The sequence below is a fragment of the Brugia malayi genome, assembly GCF_000002995.4.
Source record: "Brugia malayi strain FR3 genome assembly, contig: Bm_v4_Chr1_scaffold_001, whole genome shotgun sequence".
Lineage (NCBI taxonomy): Eukaryota > Metazoa > Nematoda > Chromadorea > Rhabditida > Onchocercidae > Brugia > Brugia malayi.
Window position 1 is genome coordinate 10935611 of NW_025062475.1, and position 19714 is coordinate 10955324.

The following is a 19714-nucleotide window of genomic DNA, read 5'->3' on the forward strand; positions in this document are numbered from 1 at the left end:
TTTAACTTATAGCAAAGAAAATGAATTAAATTAAATAAATTTCAGATTAATTTGCTACAATTCGATTTAATATCAATGTGTGTGTGTGTGTGTGTGTTTGTGTATTCAAATTCTTCACTAGCGAGAATGAAGAAATTAAAGAAATCGGCACCATAACATAACTTTAAAGAAATCCTTTTTCGTCCTTTTTCGATTTCGCTTCTGAGAATTATGCTAAATTTGTTGTGAAAAAATACCCAATCTCAGACGAATAAATCAACTTTTTAGAGTTCATTTAATGTATTTTGGGAATATCAAAAGGAGCGACAGCTGTAGTACTTTAGGTAATCTTCTGCTCCTGCATTTTGGACTTTTTGGAAATGATTAATTAGCTATTAATGAGCAGAAACTGAACTTATCATTCACTGTTGTCCTCTGTGAAATGATGATTCCTAGGATTAACAGGAAATGTTAATTTGAAATGAAATTGTTATTTGTGTGCAAATTCTGTCACATAAGAATAGATCCTTGAAATAATTATCTTAAAAAAAGTGACTTACTTGCTCAAAAAATAAACGAATTGATGAGAAATGCAAATTTAAACGAATAGGGAAAATTCTAAGGAAACTGTTAATAGTGCGCAAATGATTCTAAAATGATTCAATAAATAAATAGAAGTTAAGTGAGTTCATATCATTTCCATAGTTCTACTTAAATTGAATCAATTTCATTATGCAACTTCTAATTATCAAAATAAACTACAAACAGTAATGTGCATACTTTTTAATTTATAAAATTAATTATTTTAATTACAGTTTCTTTATTTTATTAGCACCGCAAGTAATCTAATCATAGGTTAATCATCCTTAATTACTCCACTATATCACATCACATTCATTATTGGAATCAGTTAACCTGTGTGAATCTTCTGGAAACAAATTTTATGCTATATCGTTTTTCACACACAGAATAATGTATTGTTTTATGAACTAGGAAATGCTTACCTAACTTAGTGACAATACGAGTGACAAAACCATACTTTGTTGACGTAGATAAAAATGAAATAATTGCATTGTCAATTGTAATAGATTTTGTTCCTTTATTTTATCAGCGCTACAATTCATTCTACTTGACCTTACTTAACATAAAAATTCAACTTTATAGCATGGAGATAGTGTGTTGCTATAGAGTAACTTTTTCTTAACAAGTCTCACCGTTTACTGTATGATATACATTTGTCTGTACTTCCTGTCTTATTGCGCATTAAGTCGGGTAGTTACTATCCATGCGCAATTTGTTATAATATGGGGCACAATTACATCGAAATATGGTTTGGTTGTTTGTAAATTTGCATTCATTAAATTAAGGACTCGCAATTTTATATAAAATCAAATTATGCCGAATATGTAATTCTTTGTTTTGATAATACATTTTAAACACGTACATTATAAATATAAAGCTCATACCTCACCTTTTTTTTCTTTTCTTTTCAATTTTTAAAGTTTTGAAATATACCTAGAGTAAAGAATCCAAAACTAAGAAAATCAAAATTCAAATTTAATGGAAATAAAATGAAATGCGAGGAAATCGGTTTCATTTGAACTTATCGTACAGCATTGTATAAGATTGCTATCTCGGCGGCACATTATAATGATGATAGCAATACTGTCTATTCCTGAAATATTCGAATCCATAATTATCTTTCAACTCCACCCTATCTCATTCTTGCTACCATTGGGCGTTACAATAACTTTAATAGTATTATAGGAGATGGGACCCGCCTTTTGCGCATTTTGCATCGAAGGATCTTCTCCGCCTCTTCTCTCATTTCCCTTGTTGCTTTTTTCAATAACAATAATCAGATAAACAGTAGCGAGTTTTACTAACTTCCAATACCATTCATTTATTCATTTGAGCAGTTTTATTGTCAATCAAGGCTTCTTTCATTACTCATTCATTTATCATCGTTATATTTTACATACCTTTTCTTTGAAATCATTTTATTACTTATCGTTTCCATTTATATGTTTTAATTGATGACATAAAGAAAGTGTTATTTCATTCAAATTACAATCATAATATCATATTATAAAGGCAAACATGCTGAGATGAAATTTAGTATTAATTAAAGTAATATTATGAAAGAATTAATTAAAGTAATATTGTGATAAGAACCAGTTTGGATATTGTAGAAGATTAGATAAAATTCAATTGCTTAATACTGAAGTATCGAGATTTCATTATAATAATTTAGTAATTTAGACTGTTAAGAAATAGTCTATAAAGTCATACTTTTTTTTTTAATTTCATTTACTAAACAGTTTTTTAAGCACATTAGCGATTTCTAATTGTAACGTCAACTTAAAGTAGCAATAGATCGATTTAAATATTACATAGATGATTCATTCAAGAAAAGCATCAATAAAAGTCTTCTCTAAGAAATATTTGCTATTCGTTTCTTACTTCATTTTTATTAATACTAACAAAATTCAATGAAAAATAGTAAAGCAAGATTCTCAATTTCTATTTCTATAGCAATTTAGGTAAAATTCAATCCCTTATGCAATTGAATTGACAGATAGTTACATCTTATATAGACCCGCTGCGTTCTGACATTTTGCATCAGTAATTGTCATAAATATTTGAATTAGCATGATCAAAGAAACGGCAGACAGAAGAAGCAGCAATGATTTTTTTCTCTCGTTTTAAAAAAATTTAAACAACTTTATGAAATTTTTCAAAATTCTAATTTCTTAAAGGAATTTTTGAAATATAAAAATTTTAGAGCACATATTGATTTTGAAAATTTTGATTGAATTTTTTTTTTTCTAAAAATTGTTTTATGCAATGTTTTCTTTACATCACTTTGGAAAACAAAAACGATTGCACTTTTCAGCTGCTTTTTTTGATTAATACTTTATCAATGCCATCAAAAGCTTTCTAGCGATGATAGCTATATTTGTAAATGAAACAAAAAAAAAAAAAAAAATAGAAATCTCTGATTGTGATTTTAATTTATTTCCATCAGGATGATCAAATTCATACTTTTACTAAGTTTAAGGATTAAAGGAAAGATAGATCAGAATATGATTTTAGTAATCAGAACGAGCAAGATCATCCAGTCTGTTCAGTAGCTGATTAAAAGTTTAGATGCATTTATTTCAAATCCCTTCGCAAAATTTCAACTCATCCCAGAACATTACATTCAAAAAAAGTTATATTATTCATAATTAAATTTAACATTGCATTTTTTCCAAAATCTTTGTTAACTAATTTACAAAAAAAAAGAAGAGAAAAAAAAAAAATGAAATTAATATTATCGTAAATTGGGCCCGTCCACAAAAACTTTCATGCTTTGTGTTTGAAAAAAGGCTGTAAAGAAAGTTCTTGTTCAGTTGAAAGCTCTCAAAAATTTTTGAATTAAATAGGATTAATGAATTTTTCAGAAATTGAAGAAGGAGTTAATATGTTGTACATTTAGCACTACACAACAAATGTTATTAGCATATTTGGACCGACTTAAAAAAAAAAAAAACCCTTCACACTAGTTCATAATAATTTTTATTTTCTTTTTTTCCTCAACTCATCCCAGAATACCACAGCATTACATTCAAAAAAAAAAAAAAATCCAGAACATTACATTTACTTTTTTTTCTGCAAATTTATTCATCTCCAAATGTTTCGTTTATATGAGATGCAAATAAACATTATAATAATATAATATCACTTATTGTATTGTATCAAAATCTCTTATCACAATTTTTTAAAAACTTATCATTTGACATTACTATTATTAGCATTATTATTATTATTATTTACATAATATCATGATTAGTACAATAATTATCACTCAAAACTTTCCCATAATTATTTTGTGTTGCCGTTGTCTGATTGGTGGAAGGAAACGGTAAGCCAATTGTAGTTATCATAAGAAGCCACGCCTATTTCAGGCCTCACACATCGCCATTGTCATTTCTTTGCTGTTTGTCGACATATTCACCCAAACCACCCATCTCTCTAATGTTCATGCTAAACTTTTTATTAGCATGCACATGCATACAGACATGTGCAAAGTGCCTGTATTTGTATATGCATGTGCATGCATGCATATGTATACCTGTATATATATATGTGCGCTTATGTGTATGTGTGTGTGTGTGTGTGTGTGTGTCATTCATAAAGATGTCATAATTAGACATCCAATAGAGAGGTGCGTAAATAATTCACTATGTCAAAATGATTGATATGTGAATGCTTTAATGGCCTATATTTGAGAAAGGATGTGATAAAAAGATAAGATTGTACTTCGAAGTGATAATTTAGAAGTGAATTCTAAAGCTTTTCATTCTTATCCTTTAGCAGCAACAACAATAAAGGAAAAAAGTAAATTAAACCTTGAAATATCGTTTGTTAATTGATAGATTAAGCGCTAAGATTTATTGTTGTTATTATGGAAGCATTTGTGTTGGAGCATTTTGAATGATTAATGTGCGTTCATCATTTGCTAATTTGTCTAAATATTGTTAAATTTATTATCATTAGAAATGTGTTTAATAATTTAGAAGATAATGATTTAAAATACTTGATATATGAGAAATTTGCGAAAGATTCTTTTTCTTTTCATTTCAAAAACTGCACAATTTTAAATTTAATTTTTTTGTCCCTTCTCACGAAAATTCGAGAAAAAGTAAAGAAATTTGATTCAACTAAAAATATATGATCTTTATGCTATCAACTAGTGAGATATGTTGAGATCATCGTGAAATAAGCCATGATGTCATCATTTACTTTCACTACGACTATTCTATGATCAATAATTCTTAATTTTTATTAAAATATATTTTTAACTATCACTTAGTTCTTTAACTGGGCCATACTGCCGATACTATCAGTCATTGAACTGACAACAAGCTAAATATATATGTTCCAGAAATTGATAAATGGCTATGATCAGAGTAGTAATCATTATTTTCTCATTATTAAAAGATTCAGTAAAATAACATCATTCAAAGTGTCTTGAAAATTATGATGCTGTAGTACATAAAACTGATTTCATAAAACGAAATAATTGCTGTAAATGTTAATTAATAAAATAAAACCTACCAATTAGTAGTTTGAAATTTTGAAGAGAATTTAGGAAGCAATAATTGAGGAAGAAGTTAGCATGAAAAATAGCAGTTTTCTTCCAGCAAAGATTATGATAGAAGCCAGCTGCAACGGCAGTAACTGTAACAATTGTATCAACTAGTTCAGATAGATTTATCGTATAAGCATTTTATATGCCCTTAACAGCATCGTTGGCTTTATGTTCCAATCAAAATATTGGCTATTACAATGTTTATGTCCCTATTCTTCTTTATCACTCTCTCCTTTTTCCCTGAATACTTTCCGTTTTTTCTATAATTTTCATGATTTATACTTGTCGTAAAATAGCATATCACTATCATAATTTTATTTATCTTTGAATAATAACAATGGAAAATTTCACATTAAGAAGATTATGTATGGTTTTGATTTATTTTAAAATAGATTATCAATCAATTTATGACTCTATTAATTTTTATTTCCCACTGCAATTTCGCGCAAATAACAAGTGATAAAAGCTACACGAGTAAGGTTTAAAAATTAGTAATTTAAGGAGCAATTTTTTTGAAATAATAATGTTTGCTTGATAAATTTCGAAAATTCTGGATAATTACACTTCATGAATGCTTGACACCAAAGGAAGAAGTGCTATATTGCACAAATCATGAAGTTTTGATGGGATTAACTTTATGAAATTGTCAATATAATAGTAAAAATATCACATAATTTTGCATATTTTTAATATTTTTGAGAATAAATTTTATATGATAATTTAACATGTTCATTAATTATATAATTGATGCATCAGAATATTGTAAATAATTTTAATATGTAAACAGTTTTATGATAGACTTGGACACTTCACGATTTTTTTCTGCAGTGAACTAAACAAAGCACAAAAATCTATTACATTTAGTCAGCATAGCATTTCTACTTGTGTCAAATTATATTTTTATCCCAGCTTATCCAATAGAACAAAATCATCTAATTCAACCAATCGATCAATTACCTATCTTCATTATGAGATAACGTGATAGATGTCTAACATGCATTATATTGTAATGCGCAAAATTTGACATCGATTACGATAATACATTGCAACGGTATTGTCATATCAGTCATTCGATTCAGATGTCACAAATAAGAATCCCATTTAGTAACGGCTCATAAAACGATAGTTAGACTAAAAAAAAATTTTTTTCAATCATTTGAAGATAGTTAATCAATTTTTTAAACAAATATTTCAATCTTTTACAAAAAAGAAAAAAAAAAAAACTACCGTTATTTGTTCTGATGCTGAAAACCGGATTTATTTAAACGATGTGTGTATGAATGCAAATTGATGTACGTACATACGCAAGTGTATGTGTGTGTGTGTGTTTGTATGTGTGCATGATATATGTGTGTGTCTGTCTGTCTACATATATGCTGTTGTACACACATAAATCGGTGTTGATTAAAAGTTTGAGAAGCGTTTGGCAAACGTACGCACAATTTGGTTTTCTCAAATATTGAAGTAACACTTCTCATTCATATCAGTAATTTTAGTATTTTTAAATATTTAACAAGTTAATTCCATTTTAATTTTTTTTTTTTTTATTCCCAATTAATTACAACGTTGTAAGAATGATAATGAAGTACAGTAATGGAAAATACTTCTGGGGAAAAAAGTTAAAAGTTGAATCACTACATTTAATAATAGCAAAAGGAGTTCGATTAGCAATCCGGAAAATATGCACGGAGCCTATGGTAAACATTTTTGAAAATGTTTTACTTTTTCAGTCTGCGAAATCGTTTACAAAAGTTTATTAGATATTTCTTCAGTTTCGCCGTTATAATAATACCGAAGAATTTGCCCGGATAATGATTTCTTTTTTGAAAGACATATTTAATATAATGTTTTTTTCTACACAGTACAATTTATTTTTAAAAAATTTTTAAATGGAAAGAAAAGTAAAAGGTAAAGAGTTGTGATAGTTTATCTGATTGATCCATCAGGAAATGATTTCCTGTAAACTAAACTATACTGTTGTTGCATTGATTTTTTCTCGAATATTATTTGCTGATTGAGCAACAACATTGTCATCATAATTTGTCATTGACTTTTTCAAACGCAATAGAAACTCAATGAGAAGGAAAAGAAAATAAACGTAATATTGTGGTACGGTGAGGAATTACATTAAGAATATTTGCATTCCTTTCCAAAATTTTTTAGAGAATATTGCAGAAAAAATTTCTTATAAAAAAGTAGCTAGGAAAAATCTAAGCAATGAACTAATTTCAGTCAACTTTGAAATAATTTGAGAGCTAAATGTAAGATACGATAAGCTTTTATAATTTTAATAGTAGCAAAATGAAAAAAAAAGAGTTTTGGAAGAACAATTTTGTTGATCTTTTGATTAGATAAAGGAGGATTGATTTCCTGGAAATAGAAAATTTTGATCATTTTGAGATTGAGATAAAGTGTTTAAAATTTGATCTACTAATCAGCATAGAATCAATCAATTTCGTTGTGCTTAACTTTTGTGTTAACTCGATTCTTTCCACTCTATTTAATTTTTCATTTCATTTTAAATTCTAGGAAAAAGACTTCCTTGTATGCAGTGTAACTTTTTATATTATCCAATGATATGATTTCTGTGATGAACGGTATCAACAATCCGGCATCGTTCGGCTTCTCCGGAAGTTTCATGGACAAACCGTTTTATCAAAAATTTGCTGCTACTAATGTTGCAACGCCAGCTTCTGTAACTCCGGTTGCAACCACAGCTGCTGCTGCTGCTGCTGCTGCAACAGCTGAATCATCCTCAAATATTTCAGTATCAAGTGCTACAAACGAGAATGATAGGACCAATACTCCGCCTGCACTTGCTACAAGGTGTCGCATTAATATTTAAAATAATTGATAAAAATTTTTAAATATTTGGAATCAGAAAATATTACTGAGTCATTTTTCCATCTTGTATTCTTATATTTATTCATTATAATTTAGTTCATCGACGGCCTCATCATCACAGGTGATGAATGTGATGAGTAACTTACCTGGTGCGCATCATCATGTCCATGCCGGACACTCGCAACATTATCCGTATGGCTATGACTGGGCGTCATCACATCAGGCTGCCGCTGCCGCTCAAGCTGCACATCTTTCTGCGCAACAAGCTGTTGTTCAGCAAGCTGCTGCTGTTGCAGCTAACGTTGCATCTGTCTCTTCTGCTTCCGGTAATAAAAAATTCAAAAATTTTTATATTTTGAAAGATATGTTTTAATTTTTTTAAAAAAAAATTGAAATTTATTTTATAAGATCTATTTCAGTATCATCATGTGTGCCATCGTTAGGATCCTCAGGGATACCATCACCAAATGCTGTCGCCAAAGCTGCTTTTCTTTCACCATCTACCGCAACCGGCAAGTTTGCAATACTTTTCATTAATTTCATTTTGCAAACAGGAAAAGTACGACAAAACTTGTTAGGTTAACTTACTGCAATAAAAAAATGACATTAGTATCGCTTATTTATATTATATATATTTCGGCATTTAATTAATTAATAACATTGTTGCAAATGAAAAAATTGTGATAAAATTCGCTGAATCAATTCATTGCAAATTATTTTTTATATGTATTCCGGTGATTCACTAATATTGAAATTACGGATTAATATTACTGTTTCGAAATTATAACAGTAAATGCTATATAGTTCCGTAATTAATTACAGTGCTATAATTAATTACAGTACTACGTACAATATCTTCGCTTGCATTTCTCAAACAAGAAAAACACGATAAAACTTGCTGAATTAACAAAAAAAAAAAAAAAAAAACATTGCAAATATATTCACTTAATACCATAAACTATAAACATAATTTCACAATGGATTATGTGCAACAATAAATCCACCTATTCCGATACCGGAAAAGGTTTTCCTTCTTCTTTCAGGTTTCGATATGATGAATCCGATGTGCCAAGCAGATTTTTACGGGTCTAATTTTCATGCCGCTCATGCAGCAGCTGTAGCCACTGGACATACATGGGCTTACGGTTATCCACAACAGTATCCCTTTGGTGCGCATCCGTATCCAGGAAGTATGGTAGCCGATATGACTGGTTTAACAGGTTTGCTCTTTTTGTTGTCGATTACATTATTTACACATTATAATTAGATTCAGTTCTAATTAAAATATTAGAATATCACTATTAAAAACTATTAAAATTAGGTGACTGTATTGTGGTAGTCAAATAATAACGGATTCAATTGTAAATACCGTAGTTACTTACAGTATTTGATTGAATCTATTGCTATTTAACTTGTTAGAAAAAGACTTTTAACTTCATAACTTCAACTTATAATGGTGTATATGTCAGTATCATTTCGATTAAATTATAACATTGAGTGTTAATTTTTAAAATTTTGTTTTCATTCGCCACAAATTTTTTTTTCATTCGAAATTAGAAAATTTGCGATAATTCTTAACGCTATGAAATGAAGTTACAACATATTAAATTTCGCTTTTTTCGAAAATATTTACAAACTAATTCATTAATAGATAGTAACTTCAAATGAATTTTTATTACACTACTTTTAGTTTTCACCTTAATCTAATTCGTTCGTAACGAAACCACAATAAAAAACATTCCTCATCGATGTCTGAATTCCACGTAGACCAGAATATTAAATTAGTATTACATTTGTCATTTTCTCTTTATTCATATATAATTTTTTATTGTTTAATTTTGGTCATTCTTGTTTACGACTTTTTCACAGTGAGATCGATTCATCTGCTCTCGTATATGTGCAGGGAAATTGTTCAAGAAGATAATATAAGGATATACTATGCCACTTTACTACTATTCATCAGTACTCATCATATAACATCAATATTTTCATAATCAGGAACAATACTTGGAAGGAAGGGATAAGAGAAAGAGAGAAATGAAGAGGAGGAGAAATGAAAAGAAAGGAGTAAAGTATAGGGAAAAAATGTGAGTTAAATAGAACGAATAATAAAGAAACTGTATTAGAGAAAATGAATTCATAGAAATTCAAGCAATTTTGATGAAAATTCGAAAAATGCAACAGAAATAGAGAAACAAAAGGGAGTTCAGAAGACTTATCCAATGAAATTGATATGAAGATTCATTGATGGAAATGTTAGATGAGATGAAGAAAGAAGGAGGAAGAAGAAGATGAAAATCGGGTAGTTAAAGGGTGTCGCCGACCGGTCGAGCAATTGATTGTCGTGCAAGGGTAGTTACCGTTCTTGTTAGTACAGGTTATAAGTTTAGCAAAATTGTATAGTTGCACAATTGCGAAAGATAGATTGCTGCCCCATGCAATGAATGACAAGATGTAATGAAAACCAAGGACTGAAATTTGATAAATTGCGAACAAACTAATAAATAAAAATTATTTCTTACGTTTGAAATCAATAATGATCTCACTTTCCAACCATAATATTAACACTACTAATATTTTTCAACAAGCGCCTGCACTACTGTTGATATTATTATGGCGCAGTTATCCGTAGACTGCCTCTCCTTATCGCAACTCACGCTAATATTTAGGTTGTCATTCCATTGAATGGAAATGGCAATATATGTTTTTACGGTCATATTGCCAGGTATTGTTATTGCATACTTCCTATATAAATCATATAAGTAAGCGCAAAAAACTAAAAGCATTCCTCAGTAACACTCAGTGGAGTGCAAAATAATAACTCGAAAATATAAAAAACAAATGAGTTACTAGTGACTAGTATGAAAAAAATCCCCATTATTTCTGAAATTAGGATGCTAATAAAGTTTAGAGAATTAGTCACAGTTTTAAAAGTTACTCTTCAAATTTTTGGTAATACTGACAAATTTGACAATTGAATTGACAAATGTTGATCTCAAAAAATGTCGTATCATTTTTAAACACTTCCTTTATTATTCAGTTTGATCCTACATCAAAATTGTTAATGATTGAAAATTTGACCGTTGAAAAGAGAGTGGAAGCAGAGTTTATTTTTGTAGTGCTGTAATATAAAACAATTCGGCATATTTAAATTTCATATTTTCTCAAATTGAATTTAACAAGTTCACGATTTTTTTCGTTTTTTTTTTCTTTAATTTTATTAATCGTATTCAAAAGACTGCTAAATATAAAAGAATGAATGCGATGTGAAGAAAATACAGGAGCTCTAAGTTATCCAGATGTCCACTGCAAATAGATGCGGGTAATATGAGCGGTACTGCTTTGATGTAACTCTCAGAACATGGTCATTGAGACTTTTATTATCCTAATTACCTTCTGTGCAAATTTAAACTCCAACTTCTACTTCTTTCGTTCTATCTCTAATGATATGTACATGTACACATATCGCACTGAATCATGGGAAGGTTAAGTGGAAAGGGAAAAATTAATGGAATCTGTCTATGATTAAAGGTTCTTTAACTTTCCCAAATGAACTCACAAACAATTCTCTAAAATGAGTTGCATGCATTATGGAATTGATAAATCTTAGTGATAAATGAGTGATAACTTGAAATACATTAGAATATGAACAATTTTCGATCCGATCAATGTTAAAGTATTTCAAAGAAAAGATTTCTCTTAAACTGTTTAATAAAAGTTTCATCATAAAAGCTAAACTATCAGTTCGCTCGAAATTAGAAAAAAAAGAAAAATGGTAAAATGGTTCCGAAACTTTAGGGTCAAGATATTGGTCCCAGTTTTAAATATTGACATAGGTCATGTGCAGGTGTTGCTAAAATGTAAGGTGTGAGATAGATCCATAAAAAATATCTCTATACCGGACCTTAATCTTATTTTATGGTTTCTTCAGATAAACGATTTCATATTTCCATTGTATTCATTTCTGTTAATACTGCTATTATCATCTGCTCCAAATGTATTTGCTACAGTGTTATCCAAATTATGTCCCGAGAACTAGATCATAATGAATTCGGAAATATACAGTAACATGCGCCAAGAAAATGAGAAAAAGTCTTGAAACTTATAACTTTTAAGTGTTTCTCTTTTTCTTACAATATTTCCATACTTTAAATTAGTTTGCCATCCTTTACACTGCTCAAACAAATCCCACTTCTTATCAATTTTCATTATTTTCGCTATAAATTGATCAAATTAAGAATTTTATAGATTCGCTAATTTTTAAATAACATAATTTCAATTTCTCCTCTCACATTTCTTTTAACAATTGACAAAAACGTTTGAATTGAACCAAACATTTGAGGACGGTTGGGCAAGTTTGCAATTTTAACTTCAATTGTATTTTATCTTGAATTCTTCCAGCATATCCTTTTTTTCAGAATTTAAATATTTCACTTAAATTTTTGACAATTATTTTTTAATTTCTTTTTCTATCAAATTTTATATGCCTATGGTAGATTGGATCTTTCCCAAATTGTCTTTAGATGCATATTTCTAAGAATGACTTGTAATCTTTCTTTTCTAGACCTGGTAAAATAAACATAAAAATGCCGCCGTCATTATTTAGCCTCGAATCAGACAACAAAACATTTTTTATGGCCGTAAAAATTGGCCTTTTTTTTCCATCTCCAGAAACAGAAACGATATTGCGGCATAGGCTTTTGATGATATCTAATCGTGTCCTGAGAAAAGGTATCTTACAGGTTCATAAATTTGGATATAGTTATCACATTTGAGGGAGAAATTTGACGAATTTGAAATTGATTACAAAGATTGTTTTTCCAGAAATAGAGAAATGGTATCACTGATATTTTATTATTCGAAATATCAGATGTGATATTTGTAAATGGTAGGATGATAAGATAGAGTGATATTTTGACTTTAAATAAATTTTTTTAATTTATCAAAATTTTCTCACTAATGTGTTTACTTTTTGATTTCTAAAGATAATTTTTTTTTCCATTGAAAATTTTGCAAGATAATAGTTTCAGTTTGATATTTTGTTGTTCTGTTGTTTACTTCTTTCATCTTACATATATCAAATATTCTTCAAAGTATTAGATGATGAATAAGCAAATAAAGATATGAATTGCTTGCTTACATAAATTGTTGTAACAGGCGGTAATATATCAAGAGAAGTATTATCAATACAGTTCAATTATCCATCACTAATCTACTCCATACAAACTTACTTCAGATATCAATCTTTAAAAGTAAGAGATATTCACTTTAAAGAGATAATTCTAATTATAACTTTCCATCCATAGATCATTTCGATGTTACGGAAAGTGTGCCGCTTGTCATTTTGTGTACAGTAGTTAATAGGAGTAAAAGGTAAAAGGATATGGATTGTTGCTTTTTTTTTTTTTTGTTCGCACAGGTGAAAGAATAAAAGTCTAATCTATCATTTGTCAAAGATACTTCTGTCTGATAAAGCTTCTTTGCGTAACACCGACACCATGCTCTGATTATTGGAACAAGTTTATTACACATCTGTAGTAAATATCGTCATCATTCAACTTCAACTGTAATAAATACATATCAATTGATTTTTTTTTTCAATTTCGATTACCTCCTTTCTAAATTTCAAATTTCACCTATAAATTTCAAAAAATTTTTTTTATTGGAGTTTTATTAACTATCAATTGATTTAGATTCAAAAAAGAAAAAACAATCAATAAACCTAATGTATTCTTCTGGAGAATATATACTAACTGTAATTAATTTTTTTTTTTTTTTTTTTTTGATTTTTTTTATAATATTTTGCTTATCTCAAAGAAATAAGTAAAAATCAAATAAATTTTTGATATTATAATTAGAAGAATTTTTCACTTAAATTATTTTTTTTCATTGAAATTTTGAAAATTTCCGATTACATTTCGATCGATTCATCAAGAAACATTTTCTCTCACCGTTCACTTTGTCCCTTTTTATTACCAATCAGTTTGCAGATGTCCTCATTTGATAAATATCATTTCCTTTGCTATCTTCTAGCTCAACTGTTCGGGATTCTATATCGGATCATACCATACAAAAAGACATATCACATTTTTCATCTATTTCGCAAATAATCAGATTTCTGCAACGATCAACCAAAATTACTGTAGCACATACCATCAGCATATTTCCTTCTTTCTTTCATTTTCAAAGCCTCCCTGAGCTTCATATTTTCCTCTTTCGAACAAATATGTTTGCTCCTCTCTATGCTTTAAAGATTGGAATACTGTAGTCTTTCGTAGTACCATTCAAATTATTGTTTACTTAAGGAAATTATTTGCATAGCAATTTTTATTTGCTTAGCAAACAACTAAATAAGTTATTTTCAATTTTTCAGCTAGCAAGATATATACGTGAAGTAGAATTAACATAAAACTAAGATTAGCATAACAAATACAACTAAAAGAAACATTATGGATCAATGAGATTCTGCACAAACTGGGACTTTTATAATTTAACTATTTCATTTAAATTATAACTAATAAATTCTTTTGTTAAAGAAGTTGAATTATCTTTCGGTTGAGGAATTAAATTTATTTAGTTTTTTCTGCAAAAAATAATGAAAGTTGATTTATTTAACTGGCAAAATTCATTCATTTCTAGTTTGAAAAGAAACTTATTTAATTAAATAACGAATGAACGATAATTCTAACTAGATCGTTATAAAATACTAAAGCTCAAACAGCTAAATAAATAAAACGAAATAATAAAGCAATGGAAGTATTAGGAAAATTGAAGAAACTTTTTTGAATAATTATTATTTTACCATATTCGATCTTTACATGTTTGTTTACAAAGATTTTCCGCTTGTTTCTTTTTTTTTTTTTTTTACTGAAATTATTCTATATGAAAATTTAATTCGCCTAAAATCGATAAAATCGAAACAATAATAGAATATTGCTGTAGCTTTTGTATCAATAGAAGTGCTAGTGATGAAAAGATTCTTTAATTAGATTAAAAAATAACGAAAAAAGACGATCAAAGTTGGATAATAAAAACGTATCAAAAAATAATAAGCAAAATTTTTATATACTTAAAGAATTCTATTATCTAGGAAAATTAATACTTTAGATTGAATTATTACTATCAATTTGAGATAGTTTAGTGAGAGAGTTAAAAAAAAAAAAGATGAATTGAGATGTGAGGGATACGGTAGTTTGTGGTATATTCAATGTTGCAACAATATAAACGCTATCCATTTATTTCATTCCAATTTACTTCTTCAACAACTCTTACATTTAGGCTCAAATTGTAGCATCCATCTGTTGCTTAGCTTTTTATGATCGCTTACAAAATTGTTGACAAATTAGCTATCCCAGTATCACTTATACAAATTGCTTTTGCTAAATAATATTGCTAGCAAATTAATGAGATTTGAATTGGTTAAAGTAGGAAAGATGATGAAAGATGAAAATAAATTATCTTGAAAATAGTAAAAAAAAATTAAAGTGAAAAAAAAAAAAGTCATTTAAAAAAAAATGAAAGTCTTCCAAACCAAAAAAAAAAAAAGAAAAAAGAAAAAATGTTTAATTAAAATCACATGGGACTAATTTTTTTTTTCTTTTGAATGAATAAATGAATGTTTGAAAAAGCTATCTTATCTGCAACATAAGAAACAATGAAAGCTTTTAAAATTAAACAGATTATTTTATTTAAATTTTTAAACTCATCATCGATGTTACCTTTTTTTCTCTTTCTCTTTCTTCTACAATTCCACTTATTAATACATTTAATAAATAGTAAAAATAATAATTGTTTGCAATACATTTGGCATTGCAATGAATGTATTCAAGTTCCAGCAAAAGGTTAAACAGCGAACGATAAAATTGGAGCAATTAGGATTTGGTTAATGAGTGGGTTCTTGAGATTGACCTATGCTGTAAATCTAGCAATTATTGATAAAATGGATACGATTGGTACAATCTCACTGTATCATAACTTTTTGCCATCAAAATTTCACAGTGTAATCACTATGAAATTTTGAAATTGTTTTGGTTTAATTGAAGTAAAATAAGATTTTCAAAATAAAAATTTTTCCATTTCCACTATTACATTTGTTCTTTAAATGTTGAAAGTTTGGATATTTAATTATGATAATTTTTTGAAATAAAATATCCTTTAGCGTCTAATATGAAATATCAATTTTAGTTCTTTTTTTTTCTGGAAATTTTAAAATATTTTTTTTTCTGGAAATTTTAAAATATTCAATTTAGGTTCATATGGTAAAGAAATTATTGATGAACAGATCATTTCGTATGTTATAAAATAATTTTACGAATTTGATAAGAAATTCTAGTATTTTATAGATGCAACATTAGATTGGACAGGAAATATATCGTCGAGGAAAAAAAGGAAGCCGTACACCAAATATCAAACTTTGGAACTCGAGAAAGAATTTCTTTACAATACTTATGTTAGCAAACAAAAACGATACGAATTAGCCAAAAATTTGTACCTATCCGAGAGGCAAGTCAAAATTTGGTTTCAGGTAAAAACTTTTCAATTTTCCATTTTTTTATCACCTAAATTTTTACAAATATTTTTGGGCTGTCAAAATGATTTATTGATCGATAAAGGAATGTATATTATGATACTGTTAAATAAGAGAATATTCAAAATCATATCACATCTTAGACTTATTTTTAAAAAAAAGCTTCATAATGAAAATAGTGATTAGTTTTGGATAAGAGCACTGATTAGTTTTTTAAAATCTTTGATCTAATTTTATTATTATTTTTTATGAGTTTTTAATGTGCATTTCAATTATTTTTGAATTTTTAGAATCGACGAATGAAAGACAAAAAGCAAAAGCAAAGGTCATCAGTGGATCAATCTTGTAGTTCGCAATTGATGATGTCCAGTTTGAAGGGTGAATAAGTAAATGAAAAGTTGTTAGAGTTTAGTGATCTTTGTCTTATTATAAAATTGTTTTGAAAATGTTAAATTATAAAATATTATATACAGATAGGATTATAGAATATTGAAGTGTTGAATTCTAGAAGATTTAGCTTATCTTTGACTTCAATTAGTTTTAATAATTGTTAGTCGTAAGTTCAAAAATTACAGTACTCTACCAAAAATAGCGATATAATTGGAAAATTATCACATCCCGTTAATGTGTCAAAAATGCTATTGCTTTGTTAATATTCTACCTTAATGAATACCCAGGAATAGTATTTCTAAGGTGATTTATAGTTTAAATGATTACTTTTAGCGATGCAGTTCAAAGGTCAGATTTTTGTTTGATAGCTAATTTTGGTCCATTTCGTCATGTTACGCTCAATTTTTAATTTTTGATTTTTTTCTTTTCTTGCTATTTGATAAAGATCTTTTCAATGTAAATTATGACGTGTGCGTGCGTCCGTGTGCGTGTGTGTCTGTCTGTTTGTAGTAATCATATTTCTGCCATTTTATGAATGTAAACAGAAAAAATTTTTGGTCTTAAAAAAATGAAATTATAAATTTATGATAAAACTTATGGACAGATTTTAAATTTAGAACAATTTCTTTCTTTTTTTTTTTGTAATTTAATGAATTAAAAAATTGTCAAGGAAACGTTTTTCACGTGAATTACGATAGAATTTGTTTTTTCATTGAATATTTCTACCAAACTTGATATTGATAAAATTTCACTCTAACTTTCTAGATGTTTTCATTTTATGCATTACAGAGAGTTTTCCTTTTTCTCTTCTTCTGATTAAATTTTTTTTTTTTTTTGAAATTTGAAATTTTTGTGAAAACCCTAATTTTGATTCAATTTTTTAGTCTCTTTTTTCCTTTCATTTTTTAAGAGAGAAAAAAAACTTGGTGCAATAAAGAAATAATTTGAAAATTTATACAACGAACAAAACAACAAATATAATGAATTGTATGCAAATAAATTTTTTGAAAAAAACAGCTAAAATTAAATACAAAGTAAACAAAATTTATTTTGAAATGATAATAATCAATAGAAAATGCTCAACAAATACGATAAATGAAGTAAAAAGTTAAAACATTCATATCATTTTTTATGGCTCGTTAATTCCATTTCCAATTTGAATTAAAAATTATTCTAATTCGATAAGATATAATCTTTCGTTAATTAGAGGACTCATATATTGTTAGACTCTTTTAGAAAGTTAAATTATGAATTCATAACTGCTTTAGGCTAATTGTTGCTAAAATAACTTTGCATGCTATTCTCAAGTTTTTATTATTAGCAAAAAGTTAGAAATAACAGTGATATTTTCACGTTAAATCTTATTATCATTACATTTTCTTCGTGGATCGAAATTTTTTTTTAATTGCATAATAAGTAATACTTTTAATAAATGTTACGTCATTAGAAATAAATTATGCAAAATACGATATTTGCTTGCTAATTATGATTGTACTATTGTCAAAAAAAAAAAAAAAAAAATACAAAGGAGGTGAAAATGTATTTGTAAAAATCATTTTCAATCTATTAACTTTCAAATTTCTCAATCATTAACTAAAATCAATGATAATCACTTTTTTTAATTCGTGGATATCTATCAATGATAATATCACTTTTTTTAATTCGTGGATATCTATGATATATATATGAAGAAGTTTTTATAATTTATATTAAAAATGAATAAATTCGTGTGAAATTATTAATTTTTTAATATTAAAATTACACTTTAATATATTTGTTTGACATATTGAAAGGCATTTTATGCAAACCATTGAATTTTTAATATTAACCAAAAGAAAAGAAGGTAAAAACATATAGGACAAAATAATTTCAAATTTTAAATTCATTAAAATTGAATAGTTTGTTTTTAATGTACTGAATATTGCTTTCGTTGATTATAATAGTTTTTTTTGCGCTCTAAATTTATAGCTCTTATTGATTCCCTTCCTTCCTGTCTCTCTCAACTATATTATTTTGTTGATATATAAAAGTAGCCATTTGAGTAAGATGATAGCAGGTGGATTATTATTAACAATTGAATGAAATAGTTGTTGACAATTCCATCTTATTCATCAAAGAGACAGTTAATAAATTTTGAATTGGACATGTGTTGTTTTCCTGTCACCTTTATGTCCATCACTTGAAACTTATGCATAGCTTTGAATGACTTCGAATATCTGTTTGTCGGCTGTTTTGTTCTGCCTTTTTCAAAGTTTATATGATTTTCTTCAAATAATTATTAATCATTTTATTTTATTTTATTTTTAAAAAATATAAATTTTTAGCAAAAATTGTAAATTGTTAAAGGTTTAAAAACTAATTTTTTTTTTTAAATTCTGATTAGCTTAGTATAATTTTAGCTATTAGTATTAGCTTTTTTCTTAAATACTAAATTAAGGAATTAAATTGTTTGACAATAAATAGTTTCGTTGAAATATTTCATTCAATATCCCTTGAGGATTATCTAAAAGCTATATAAATTACAACTTTTCTTCCAATTCTTACCATACACCATTTTAATTATCCAAAATTTCATAATGATTGAAAAAGTTTGAAATCAAATCAATGAACATTTCAACAAATTTTAATAAGTTGAACCATATAAGAACAAAAACGAAAAATTACAATAAAGATATGCTTAATTGCTAAATATCTTAGCTTTAAGAATTCTTCTTTCTTTTTTAATGTTTGACATAATTTATGTCTAAATGACAAATTTTTTTATCAAATAAGTAATTGAAGTTGAGAAAACTAACTGATAGGTATCGCATTTCAGAATTTCAATCGCTTTTTTCTCC

The 19714-nt window shown here is 27.4% G+C and overlaps 1 protein-coding gene across 1 annotated transcript; it reads left to right on the forward strand.

The window, feature by feature from the left end:
- Positions 1-7694: 7694 nt before the first annotated feature.
- On the forward strand, positions 7695-16873 carry Bma-php-3 (homeobox domain containing protein; the record flags this gene model as incomplete). The annotated part of the gene is made up of 6 exons (XM_001895389.2): positions 7695-7942; positions 8057-8286; positions 8380-8538; positions 9004-9180; positions 16303-16484; positions 16778-16873. The coding sequence occupies 6 exons, from the start codon at positions 7695-7697 to the stop codon at positions 16871-16873; spliced, it is 1092 nt and encodes a 363-aa protein (XP_001895424.2).
- Positions 16874-19714: the final 2841 nt, after the last annotated feature.